The 12,800-nt window shown below is 46.7% G+C and overlaps 2 protein-coding genes across 3 annotated transcripts; both read right to left on the bottom strand.

Moving 5' to 3' along the window:
• Window positions 1–1,747: 1,747 nt before the first annotated feature.
• RPL22L1 (ribosomal protein L22 like 1) lies at window positions 1,748–4,102 on the bottom strand. Its single transcript, XM_008501337.2, has 4 exons — window positions 4,057–4,102; window positions 3,692–3,784; window positions 3,170–3,291; window positions 1,748–1,995 (listed from the first exon to the last, which is right to left on the bottom strand). The coding sequence occupies exons 1-4, from the start codon at window positions 4,063–4,065 to the stop codon at window positions 1,851–1,853; spliced, it is 369 nt and encodes a 122-aa protein (XP_008499559.1). The 5' UTR covers window positions 4,066–4,102; the 3' UTR covers window positions 1,748–1,850.
• Window positions 4,103–4,679: 577 nt separating this feature from the next.
• On the bottom strand, window positions 4,680–12,667 carry EIF5A2 (eukaryotic translation initiation factor 5A2). 2 transcript variants are annotated; one of them, XM_030455888.1, is made up of 5 exons: window positions 12,477–12,667; window positions 11,799–11,989; window positions 10,744–10,848; window positions 9,524–9,655; window positions 4,680–8,889 (listed from the first exon to the last, which is right to left on the bottom strand). In XM_030455888.1, exons 2-5 carry the CDS (start codon window positions 11,961–11,963, stop codon window positions 8,830–8,832), a joined length of 462 nt encoding a protein of 153 aa, XP_030311748.1. In that variant the 5' UTR covers window positions 11,964–11,989; window positions 12,477–12,667; the 3' UTR covers window positions 4,680–8,829. The 2 variants fall into 2 exon arrangements, with proteins under 2 accessions (XP_030311748.1, XP_030311749.1); XM_030455889.1 differs by lacking the exon at window positions 12,477–12,667 and adding an exon at window positions 12,072–12,096.
• Between the last annotated feature and the right edge of the window lie 133 nt (window positions 12,668–12,800).

The following is a 12,800-nucleotide window of genomic DNA, read 5'->3' as shown; positions in this document are numbered from 1 at the left end:
TTCTCTGTTTTCAAGCATCAGGAATTCTGAGCCCCCATCCTCCCTGCAGTGAAGCTCACTGAGTCATAAACCTCCCCATGAGAGCTTTGGCAACCCAGCCATGAAAGAAGTTGCTTTGCTTGGAATCCCAGGCCTTGTTTTCCACTCTTTTGCCCAATGACAATCACACACACACACACACAGAACTGCCAGGAAAAGGAACCACAGCAGGGCATCAGACCCTATGATCTGTGCTTGTTCCACTGGGTCAGGGCAGGTTTGTTGTGCCAGGCTGGGCTGTCACCTAAAAGCCCAGCTCTGACAGCACAGGGGGAATGTAAATTGGAATAAAACTGGTTCCTTGTGACCTAAAAGCAGGAAACAGACCAGGGGTTTAAGTATTTGCTGCTTTACTGTGAAAAACAATGTTGTTTGTGCAGCAGGGCATTGACAGCTGATACTGTGAGTGTTTTAAAGAAAAAAAAAACCCCACAAAACAGTAGCCACCTCCTGGGCTTCTAGAAATTAGTGACCTTTAATTGTGGCTTCAAAACTGCCTGATTTTTCTCAAATGGGAGGTTCCAAGGCAGAACTCTGGCATTGTCCAGAGCCCTAGAAGCAGGCAGGATTTCAGGTGTTCTGAGGTATTTCCAAAGAAAGATGCACATAAAGCTCAATATCCAGTCTATGGAGTAATCCTCAGCCTTGCAGCCAGCTCCACACACTGATCCCTTCCTGCCTTTCCTGCTCATGCAAACTGAAAAAAAGGCAAACGAGCCCCCAAGGCTGCTGACACTGCTCATCCACCCTTCTTCTGCACCTTTCATTTGGATTTAGGTGGTCTATCTCAGAGGTCTGCCAGCAAATCAATGCTGAAGTAAAAGAAATTTTAAAAAGGCATGAAATTAAAAAAAATTAGTAAACAAAGCTCAGTACCACAGCCTACACACACCCAGTGTTATGGTATGAAACAAATAATGGATTTACTAATTCCAGACTACACCAGTGCACCCAAGAGTCAATATTCTCATTAACAACACATTAATTACCAGTTTGGCAGAAGTACTGAGAACACAGGCTCACAAATACCACTTCTTTATAGTGAAAACCAGTCAAATTTCTCAGTCCTACATAAGTAAAAGCTGTCTTCTTGCCTCTGAAGTGGTTTATTTTTCTGCAAGGAACTTTTACTAGGATTGAGTAATCCCAGGAATCACATACAAGAACCATTAGAAATGTCTGTATGGGCTATGGGTTTAAGTCACTGTCAACATCTCACTGCTTCCTTTAAATTGGCTTAGGTAGGTGCTGGCAACAAGATTAAACACTGCCTCCTTCCCTGTCAATCTATGAAGCTGGCAAATCTTTGTTATAATTCAGCTTGAATTGTAGAAATACAAAGGAATATTATAAGCAATAATGATTTAGGTAAGTCACACAGAAATAAAATATTTACCTTTTAAAATATGTAAGCCTGTTTTAAAACTAAAATAATTAAAAGTAAACTTACATTAAATATTTTATCATTAGCTCCAGATAATTAGGAGACAGAGCTGGTACTCCCAGTCAGAAAGAGCTCTGGCATTCTTTGATTAATGGAACCATCCTATATTGGTACTGGGCAAAGGCTCAGTTCTTTTCCACTTGGTCTGTCACTGATGCTGTGCTGGAACAGCTGATTTCCAGCCACAAAAGAACTACAAATCCAGTGATTCCCCACCCTGGTTTTTAATTTGGATTTAAGAAAAAGGTGAGAAAACAACCCATGCTCTGTCAAACAGAGTACAAAATCTTTATTCACCAATAAGTTAAATGTTCTTATAAATAGATGTTCTAGTCTTTTGTACACTGTGTGGAAAGCTGAGCTTCAGTTACTCCTCAGACTCTGATCCCTCCTCATCCTGACTGATCTGGAAGTAGCGCAGCTCGTAGGTCTCCTTGTCGGAGGCCACGACGCGGAGCCAGTCACGCAGGTTGTTCTTCTTCAGGTACTTCTTGGTGAGGTATTTCAGGTACCTGGAAACCAGTGATGATCCATTAGAACCCTCTCACTTCCCAACCCCTACTGCTGTCTGCCCTCCACCCAAGACACAGCCCTAGCAGGGAAAGCCACACACTGGCTGTACCAAGAAATCATGGAATCATAGAATCGGCTGGGTTGGAAGGGACCTCAGAGATCATCAAGTCCAACCCTTGATCCACTACTGCTGCAGTTCCCAGCCCATGGCACTGAGTGCCACATCCAGTCTCTTTTTAAGTATCTCCAGACACGGAGAATCCACTACTTCCCTGGGCAGCCCATTCCAATGTCTGATCACCCTCTCCGTAAAGAAATTCTTTCTAATCTCCAACCTAAACCTCCCCTGGCACAACTTGAGACCCTTTGTGCCCTCTTGTCTTGCTGAGAGTTGCCTGGGAAAAGAGCCCAACCCCCCCTGGCTCCAACCTCCTTTCAGGGAGTTGTAGAGAGTGATGAGGTCTCCCCTGAGCCTCCTCTTCTCCAGCCTGAACACCCCAGCTCCCTCAGCCTCTCCTCATAGGATCTGTGCTCGAGGATTATTGTATGTAGTGGATAATAATTTAATTTTCATTCCAAAAATTTGCTGCTTTCTGACAACACAGCACAATGCCTGTAAGGCACAAGCACTGAGAACGGGTTCTAAGCTTGGGTGTAACACAGTGAACATTGGTGCACCTGTACCTGCAGAAGGAAGGTGCAGGGAAGAGCTGCACCTCCAAGCAGCACACTCAGCGGCTGCACGCCCTGATGCAATGAACAGCTTGAGGCTTTCTTTTGACTCAAGGGATTCTTTAGCAATGACACACACTGCACACATCTACATTTTAATAAACTAATTAAGCAATAAAGCTGCCAGTGACATGAGCTGAGCCTGAGTTTTGAAAGCATCTTTCTTCATCTATTTCAAACAACTCATCTCTGTACTACCATGCCCCACACTAGAGGGAGCATTAATACACAATCGACCACTGAGTCTTAAAAAGCAGGTTTTTTAACATCTAATATTACAAATTCCATGGAATTACACCTTTCACTGAAATTTCTAGGTCCTATGAAGGTCAGCACTAACATGTTCTCTGTACTTATCCAAAGCACATCACGTTTAACACACCCCTGTTCAAACCCCCTAATCCCAGTTACAAAAAAAAACCCAAAAAACCTTAGGCCAACCTTTTAGAAAACTGCTTCTCAGATGTCACAGTGATCTTGTTCTTCAGGCGTTCAATGTGAACGGTGTTGCCCAAATTCCCAGTTTTCCCATTGACTTTAACCTTCTCCTTTAGGAACTGCTCCTGTTTCAACATCAAAGAAATAGAACACTAGGGAATGGCACCCTAGGTATGAACTAGGGAAGGGACCCTAGCCACAGAGCAGGATTAAAAATCACCCTTTAGTTATGTCCTGACAGCAAATATTTACAATGCAGTAAGATTTTACACTGTGTAATATAACTAAAAAAAAAAAAAGCCCGTGCTAAAACATGATTCTATTTAAAAGCAGTTCTGTTCATGGGAAGGTGTTAACACGTTGTCTATAAAAGACATTGAAATGCAAGAAAATTTCAAAAAATGCTGTTAATTTAAACATCTGTCAATTTTACTGGTTTAAAATACAACTTTTCAACTACAATTTAGCTGCCGTACTGTACTATCATGCTTATACACAGGAAGAACGAGAAAAACCACGACTTACAAAGTTCCCAGAGTCAAAAATTCCATCTTCCACAGGATGGGTCAAGTCAAGGCAAAACTTCCAGGTAGACTTTTTAGATTTTCGGTCCTTTTGCTACAACACCGAAGAAAACCACCGCGACATTAACGAGAACAATAACAACCCACACCCGAAAACCTTTCACCAGAGGGAAGAACATGGCCGAGGCTGCCGCGGGCCCACACTGCCTGAGGAGCGGGGCTCTCTCTGCAGCCAGCTCGGCCCCCTGACAGCCTTCTATGGCAGAGTCCCGCTCCCCACCGGCGGCGGGAGGCCTCCAAGGCCGCCAACATCTCTCCCCCCCTCGCCCCTGTTCCCGGTGCTGCCCTGCCCGGCTCCCCGCTCACCGGCGCCATCTTGCCGCTCCCGCAGAAAGGAGGGCGGCTGGGGCACGCCGCGCTTTTATACCCCGGTGGTGACGCCATCACGCACGCGCGCGAGGCGAGGCGCGGCTGCGCAGTGAGGAGACGGTGAGGAGAGAGGGGGCGGCTCTACCTCTTCCTCATCCTCTCCTCTCTTCCCCTCTCCTTTACCTCTTCCTCCACTTCTCTTCCTCTCCCCTTCTCTCCTTTCTTCCTCCTCCTTCTCCTCTCTTCTTCCTCCTCCCCTCTAATCTTCTCCTCTCTTCCTTCTCTTCTTCCTCCTCCCCTCTAGTCTTCTCCTCTCTTCCTTCTCCTTCCTCCTCCTCTCTTCTTCCTCCTCCTCCTCCCCTCTCATCTCCTTCTCTCTCACCTCCTTCTCCTCCTCTCCTCTTCTTCCTCCTCCCCTCTCATCTCCTTCTCCTCCTCTCTCATCTCCTTCTCCTCTCTTCCTCCTCCCCTCATCACCTTCTCTCTTCCTCCTCCTCCTCCCCTCTCCTCCTTTTCCTCCTCCTCTCATTTTCTTTGCAATACAAAGAAGCATGACACAGCCTTAGCATGAACGAGTCACCTTTTTATTGAACTTTATTGTCTGGGGTTTTTTTTTTTTTTTTTTTTTCTTATTGATTATTATCACTGTCGTTATCTCTGTGGGACAGGAACGCACGCGTTGCTCTCGCACAGGCTGGGCTGGGGGGGTTTCTCCTGAGGTGCTGGCGGAGGGCAGAGACCCCAGGAGCTGCTGTCCTCACTGCTGTGAGGTAAGAGCTGGAGCCTGCAGAGCAATTCTACAGCTTCAACAAAGCGTTAAAAGATTCCCTGTGTCACCCCAGCCAGCACCCAGCTCCCCACAGCACTGACATCTCTGTAATTTCTGGAGCAAAACACACACTGACATCGTTACACCCCTCCCGGATCATTGGCCCAGTGTTGAAAACATAACAGCTTCCAGGAGGGATGCAGGTTGGAACCATGAGGGCTCCTCTTCCTGCTTCACCCCGTTTACAGGGTAAGTTTTTGCTATGATCAGTAAAAACGAGTCACCACCATCGTTCCTGTTTCCCTACATTTGGAAAGCTGCACCAAACAAAGTCACGCTGACAATACAGAGCACAGGACAACTGAGAAGAGGGATTATTGGTTTTTGAGATACATAGCAAACATTTTGGTTTCAGTTCACAAATCAAGTTACCCTCGAGCTGCCAGAGACTGCAGGGCCAGACCACAGATGCTGGAGAGCCTCCTGATGCCTTTGCTGTACCTTGCTGAGCTGCTGAAGGCTCCACCACCACTCCAGGTTCTACACCTTCATTCTCCGTGTAGAAGTTAAGATACTTGAAACTTAACAAGATTTTGTTTTTCCTCCTCCCCCCCTTGAAGTTTAAGTTCTACTGTAACAAACTACATCCTAAATTACTCAACCAACAAAAAAACCAACCAAAAAAAAAAACCAAAAACCCAAACAAAAAAAAAACAACCAAAAAGTGGGATTAATTGAATTTTGAATTCTGTGAGACTGACCTGCAGTAACTTGGAACTGTCAACAAATCTGACATCTTTATAGATCATGTAAAATTATTTGTATTGTGAAACTACAGACTGTGCACCTTTGCTGGGTACATTGTGGATTAGAACCTGCAAGAGGCTTGAATGCAGTTAGGTTAAAACAATGGAATTCAGCTAACCTCTTAAAAATAACAGCCCTGAGAACATGGCTCAACTAGCAAGAGCCTAGTTGAAAAACCACCATTATAAGCAAAACATTAGCTCTATTGAAATCTTAAAAGTAGTATTTGCCAACATTTGAGGCAGGAAACACTGCAGTCTTTCCAATTCTAGTAAAGTAGTAAGAGGAAACTCAATCAACTGGAGCCACAAAAAAAGAACTTGCATTATTTGGAGTAGAAATACTTTTCTTCACCTCATTTTCCACAGCCTTTACTCTAACCCATTGCCACCAGGTATGAGAAGTTTCTGATTTTCAGTTTTGACAGTTTAAGCGTTAATACTACTACAGAACTTTGTACATTGTAAGATTTGTTTTAAAATAAAGCTATGAAAGAACTTCCCTAATCATTTGGGTTAGGGAACTTCAAAATATGCATCTATATGGACTATTGATCACAAAGTATGCTGCAGATTCTGACAGTAAACTGAAACATCTCACTTTGGAAAAAATGCCTCAAATACACATTCTAATTTAGAAACAACTTTTAACCTTACTGAAACTTGGGGAATATGTTTAAGACTCATGCTACTCATCACCTATGGGAAACTTCATGCATGATGAACCAATGCTCTGCACTTCCATAGTGTTTGAAGTGCTTCACAAAAGACAACTTAGTATATTAAGAACAAACCTATAATGAAGTACTTAATTGTTTAAATCTTGCAGAACTGAAGGTTGCAACAGAATGAGATCTGAATGTCCCAAGGAGGGTTCTTCCAGCAAGCTGGAGGACATCAACCCCCCCATCTTTAGATTGCTCTAGTACCTGAAAACTCCAGTCAGACCAGGACCCCACTTGCAGGAACAGGACAAAAAAACAGCCCCTGTCCCCAAGAGCTTACAGTCTAAGGAAATGCTTAAGATGGTGGGCCAGTGGCATCAAATACCTGCCTTCCTGTTTTAGAGGATGGACAGGCACCTGAAAGTAGACTAAAGCACTACCAGAGCAACCTCAAATCCAAGTCTTTGTCATTTTGGAGCACACCAGGATTATTCCTAATGCAGTGGTAGCATTAGATCTGGCATTCCTTTGACACAGCAACCTGGGACTTCCCACCTCACACCACAGAGCTCAGCCTGCTGTCAAGACCACCATCAAAATGGTCTCCATCACCCCAGAAGCCAACAAAGCCTGTCTTCTAGGTTCTGCAGAGAGGCAGAAAGGAGCATAGTGCAGTCTGCCTTGAGCTACAAACCACAAAGCTGTTCTGAGTGCACGTCAGCCTCTTGCACCTACAGCTCTTTTTAAAGGTGGTTTTGCCATTTCAGTCAAGGTGATATTTATTTACAGAGTTCCCCTGCAACACGTATTGTGCTGGGCAAGAGCATGTGGCAGTCTCCTACTTCTGCTGGCTGTCCCAAGTAGCTGTGCTTTATCACCAGAGTGGATTTATTGCTGTCTTCACCTTCGTCGCACTGCTCTCCCCTCTGGGAGAAGTCTGGATGGAAAATGGATGTTTGCCATCTGCATTAGACCTCCAAGGTTTGCTAAGCCCTGCTGCAGTATGTACAAGGGCAGTTCAGGACAGTTGCCACGAGCCCTTTGGGGATTACCTACTATTAGGCTGAAAACATTTTAAGCAGTTAACAGCAGCACAAAGTCTGACTCTGGCTGCCAACTGAGCGCAGGCTGCGCGTGCAGCACCCCACGAGTTCTCCTCCATCAGCCAACAGCCACTCAAGCTTAAGGCAAGCTCATGAAACAATTCTCAAGTTCTTAAGAGAAGTCTGAGCCATGGGCTAAAGAAGTTTCCTGTTCAGAAAGACTCACCAAGTCTTAGGACAGAAGTAAGTTGGTTATCCTTCCATAACTAGTTCTGTGAAGCCTTGTGTCTGCCTGTTAAGCGACTTAAGTAGTTACAGGCATGCACGTGTGTTTCAATGACTCAGAACTCCCTTGGAGAGGAGCTTTCATAATTGTGCAGCAATTTATTTACTTTAATAGTTAAGCCATGGTTGTTCGGTGTCCTCTGTCAAGTCTGTATTTTGAAAACAGGTTTATTCTTTTTAAAAACAATTGCATGAGTTTAGTTTAGGCTCAACACTACAGTCTGTCCCACTTTTTGAAAAACGTGTGGTTCCTGTGCTACAAAAATATGGTCTGAACTTGAAGATTAAAACCTAAAGCTGGAAGCACTGCAACAGATTCCCATGGATTTTGTCACCCTTTTATAGTTTAAGATAAATACAATAAAGGAAAGCAATTAATTGAACTGCATTTTTCTATTTTATTTTTCAAGTCTGACAAAGGCCTCGAGTGAAAGTCTATAGCTTTAACATCCATTCTCACCTTTGTGTCTGTCTCCTTGACCTATATCTTATCTACCCAATATTCCAACTGCCTGCCTAAACCACAGGTAGGCTTTGACACCATTTTATCATTACAATAAGCCAACAAGTTGGCAAAGAAGAATACAGAGGTAATACAGTTAAGTTGCACATGGCCACTGGGGCTTGGTCAAGCCAGCTGGCATTTCTGATCACTTGAGTTTCTTGGTCTAAAAGTTGCGGTTGGCACCTACAGTTCTGCAAGAGTCCCAATCCACAAAATACTTAAGCTTAAAAAAAAAAAAAAAAATCAACCAAAATTTTGCTACTTTTATTGTCAGTTCTACCTAAACATGTCAAGAAAAATACTATTTGTGCTCTAGGTCACTTTATAATCCTAGATACCTACCAGCTGATCTAAAAGCCCCTGAATACTGTATTTTGTCTGTTCATACAGACAAACACTGTTTTGCTCAAGCAAATAAAAATATATCCACTAGTAACACCTGATTGGTTTCTTAGATCCGTAGCTGAAACCCACAGGAATGTTAAAATAGTTGCAATTAAGGAATTAAAATCTCAGTGATTTTGAAAACTGCCAGTTAGCCTGCAACACTAATCCAGAATCCAGCACTGCTTTTTAACAATTCAAAAAAGAAATGAGGTTGCTTGTGAAGGCCAGAGCTTTGGTGACAATAAGAACCAAATTTATAGATCTGTGGTTTGTCCAGACCTGAGCAGTTGCCCGAGCCTGGGGATCCTCTTTATTTGCAAGGCTTTATGGCTACAGCACATTCTTCATTCATTGCACTTATGACGGATATCTGGAAGAAAAGAAGACAAGTGAGGTCCAAGCCCCACCAGAGGAAGCACTCTTAGAAGTTAAGATATTTGCATTTTAATCTATCCCCTCTCTCTCAAGACAAAAAGCAAGCTGAAGATGGCCAGTCATTATAAGCAGCATTTCCATGGTATTCCACAATCCCTTCCCATGGATTTGTTCTTTGCTTATTGCCCTTTGCTGGCAGTTTGAGGTTTGTCCAACACAGGACAAACAAGCTCCTGCAACAGAGCCAAACCAGGAGCTGACAGGGCCCAGTATAGCCTGCAGAGCTCCTCCCAAGCAGGTTTGCTAACAGAGCAGATGAGCCAGGCTCAGGCTGCACCACAAAGCTCTGCACAATTCAGAAAGCCTGGAGGCTCCAGTCCACATCATGCAGACAGGGATGTTAAGCTTTATCCAGGCACTTGAAACACCCACACCACCTCAGGGTCAATGGAGCTGGGCTTCAGGGCCATGGTGAGTGCTGCAGTAGAGAAATCCTTCAAGACCAACACCTGAGCTTCTAAACTGCTCTTCACTGAGTAATACAAATAGTCACTGTTTGAGTAAGACTCCTTCATTTTATAACCAGGTGGAACTAACCATAAGTCTGCTTGTCTGCCCTCTGTACTTACCTGCACATCTTCATTGGCATTGAATTTTCCTTCTATTTCTTTGCCAAGATCTCCCTCTGGCAACTTTAGATCCTCACGAACTTCACCACTTTCTGTCAGCAGGGAGAGATACCCATCCTGAATACCAATCAGCTGTGAAGAGAAGTTCACTTTTAGGAAGTTTTAACATCAGTAGTGCAGGTTGGCTGCAGCTAAAGACAAACAGCACGGTGACCTCTACTTGTTACACTAAATTCTTCATGACTGTGTTTGTAATAGTTAAGAAGGCTGTTTAAGTCAGTTTTTAGCAATAGTTCAGAGGGCTAAGAGGCAACTGTAGCAAAAGCCATTCTGCTGTCAAGAATCACCAGAACCTTGCTGGTTACTTCCTAGCATGTGGGGCACTGGAGAGCCCACCCTTGTGAGTGAGGAGATGCACTCCTTCCAGGTCACTGCTTCAGCTTTTTCTCTGAAAAAAATCAGAAACAGCAACTGCAATGGTGCTCACTGACCACCACTGCTTTTAAAAAGTATAAACTGTATGCTTCTCCATCTTCATTTGTGCAGCAAGATAATATCATTTATATTAAAGCTAATGAATGAACATTGACCAAGCTCTGGACAACTTTTGTAATGCCTTTTTCAGCCTAACTAAAAAGGCCTGAGCTAAGAGGAGTGGCTGATTTGACAGAGCGGGTATGGGAACCAGGAACACTTAACAGGAAACCCAAAAGGCAGCCCTAACAATCCTTTTAAACAGCAAGAATTTCAGTAGCAATACAAGTAGCAATACTCAAGAGCACAAGAGAAAGATCACCCAGATAACATTAAGAATCTCTTGGACGTCCTGAGGGGTAAGAGAGGCCAGCCACACTTTATTTAACCAGCATCAGCTGTCCTGAAGGCCTGCCAACACTCAAGCTCTGGCTTTCTCAAGCAATTGCAGCTTTCCAACTGACGTGTCCAACTCCTGTCTGTTACCTGTCATTTCGGAAGACTGCCAGCAGTACATGAGGTGGTTAGTACAGTCAGGAGCTCCCCAACAGGGAACTCTGACTGTTTTAACAATTCAGTGAATGCAGTGAGTTCAGCAATGTCATGTCTAGACAGGCCAGTTCCATTAATTCTGACAAAAGTACTTTAGTAATTGAGAGGTAAGTTTTGGGATGAAGAGAGCTTGCGTGGCATTAAGAGCATAAAGCCTTCTAATGTGTGGGAGGACACTGTGAGTGTTAACTCACCTGGTAATCACTCCTCTTGATATTTGGAACATCCATGTTATGAGTCGATGGGCAAATATCCTCATATTTTTTACCAGTGAAAATATCAATACCAACCAAGTGGACCTAAAAGAAAACAGAAACAAAAATGGTTACTGCTGGATGGAAAAGTGTATCTAATAAAATCAACCACATAAAAAAGCAGAGTAGGGTGGAAGAAGATTAGAAACTGGCAAAGACTTAGTATACTTGAGCTTTGACAAAAAACTGAATGCTTTACCTATCTACCTGTATCATGCAAGTTTGGGAAAACTTACAACTCTACTGAACCCAAGTTTGCAACACATCTGTCTCTAACAGATTTGAATGAATGAGAGGGAAATCCAGCCCTGATGCAAGCTCTGGAGAGCTGCATACGCCAAGTGCTTAGGCAGCAGGACTGCAGCCTCAGACAGCAGCTGAGAATGTCCCTGCTGGGCCACAGGACAAGGAAGGTACTCAGTGCTGAAAGAAGAAAATTAGCAGCAAGGCAAGCCAGCAAAACAGGGCCAGAGCAGGCCCAGAGAGGCAAGGACTGTCTGGCAAGCTCCTCCTGGTTAAGCCAGAGGACACTGGCACTCCCAGACAGAGCTGAAGTCAAACACTGCAGTAGTGGAAGTCTGCTCAGCCAGGCAGAGACAAAAGTGCTTGGGAGGGTAGTGACTGCCCAACCCAGCCACACCCTGGCGATTTCATCAGCCCCCCCTTCCAGAACTTACTCTACCCCCCACTACAAGAACAGGCTTAGTCACTAGCAAGGTTAAAGCTCTGTAACAAGTTGGTAAGGAAAAAAAAAAAGACACCAACAAAATCCACCAGAACTAACCACCGCGTCCTCAATCCTTCCTCCTTTGAGTTACTGGAAACCCTGGAGCTAACTCAAGAGTGAGGAGACACCCGAGAAAAGCACAGGCAGGACAGAGAACGCTGCCAAATGAAACGCTACACCCGCCCCCCCGGCAAGCGGCCCGGCCAGAAGGGCTGGGAGGGGCAGGAGCCCGGGCTGGGGCTGAGCAAGGGCACCCGGGGCCGCTCACCTTGGCGTGGCCGTGCTTGCCCGTCTTGGAAGTGGACATCTCCACGATCTTGCAGGGCCGTCCCTTGAGCACCACGAAGCCGTTCTTCCGCAGCGCCGAGCACTGCATGGGGTAGGTGGAGGAGGCGCCGGCATCGCCGGTGGTGAAGTCCAGCTCGTCGGCCATAGCGGCGGGGGCTCGGAGATCGGGGGCTGCGGACGAACGAGAGGATGGGTTCGGAGCTCCGGCGGCGGGAAGAACCGGAGCTGAGGAACCCAACCACCCCCTCCTCACCCCCGCAAAAGGCAGAGCGATGGCGGCGGCCCGGGGCGGGAAGGGCCGGGTTGGAGAGGGGCAAGGGGGACCCTACCACCCCTATCCCTCCCTCCCTTCCCCCCGGGTGAGGGCAACGCGATGGCGGCGGCCCGGGGCGGGGGGGGGATAGGGGGGAGTCGGACCCGCCTCGCTCCGCCACACGTGCCCGACGGCAGCAGCCGCCACGTGCCGAGCCCCCCCCCCCCGCCCCTAAGCCCCGGTTGTGGCGACTGCGCCCGCTCCGGAGCCCGCCACGATTTCCAGGCCTCACCTCACCCCCTTCCACCCCCACCTCCGGGAGCTCCGCGGAGTACCCGCTTCCCTGTCCCCTGACGGGCCGCGGCCGCTGATCCCCCCTCGGCGGGGCGATTGCTTCTCTCTTACCGTGCGAAGGAGGGTCGGTCGTAGGCCGGGCGGGGCCGGTGCGGTAGCCGGTACCGGGGAAAGGGGGGGAAAAGGGAAAGGGGAGGGGAAGCGGGGGCACGGCGGGTCACGGCGCCGCGCACACGCGCCCGGCCACTGCGGCGGTCAGCGGGAAGGGGCGGTGGGCAGCGGGCAGCGCGCGCACCGCGCCCCGCCCGGACCCGCCCCCTCGCTTCCGCCGAACGCAGCGCCCATTGGGTCCTTCCCCACCCCGTGTGTGTGGGAGGGGGGGGGGAAACCGGGAGCCTCCCAACCCCTCCCCTCCCGCTGGCCACGTGCTCCCGG

The sequence above is a fragment of the Calypte anna genome, chromosome 9 (assembly GCF_003957555.1).
Source record: "Calypte anna isolate BGI_N300 chromosome 9, bCalAnn1_v1.p, whole genome shotgun sequence".
NCBI classification, from domain to species: domain Eukaryota; kingdom Metazoa; phylum Chordata; class Aves; order Apodiformes; family Trochilidae; genus Calypte; species Calypte anna.
The sequence above is the reverse complement of the archived record's forward strand: the minus strand, read 5'-3'. Positions and strand labels throughout refer to the sequence as shown.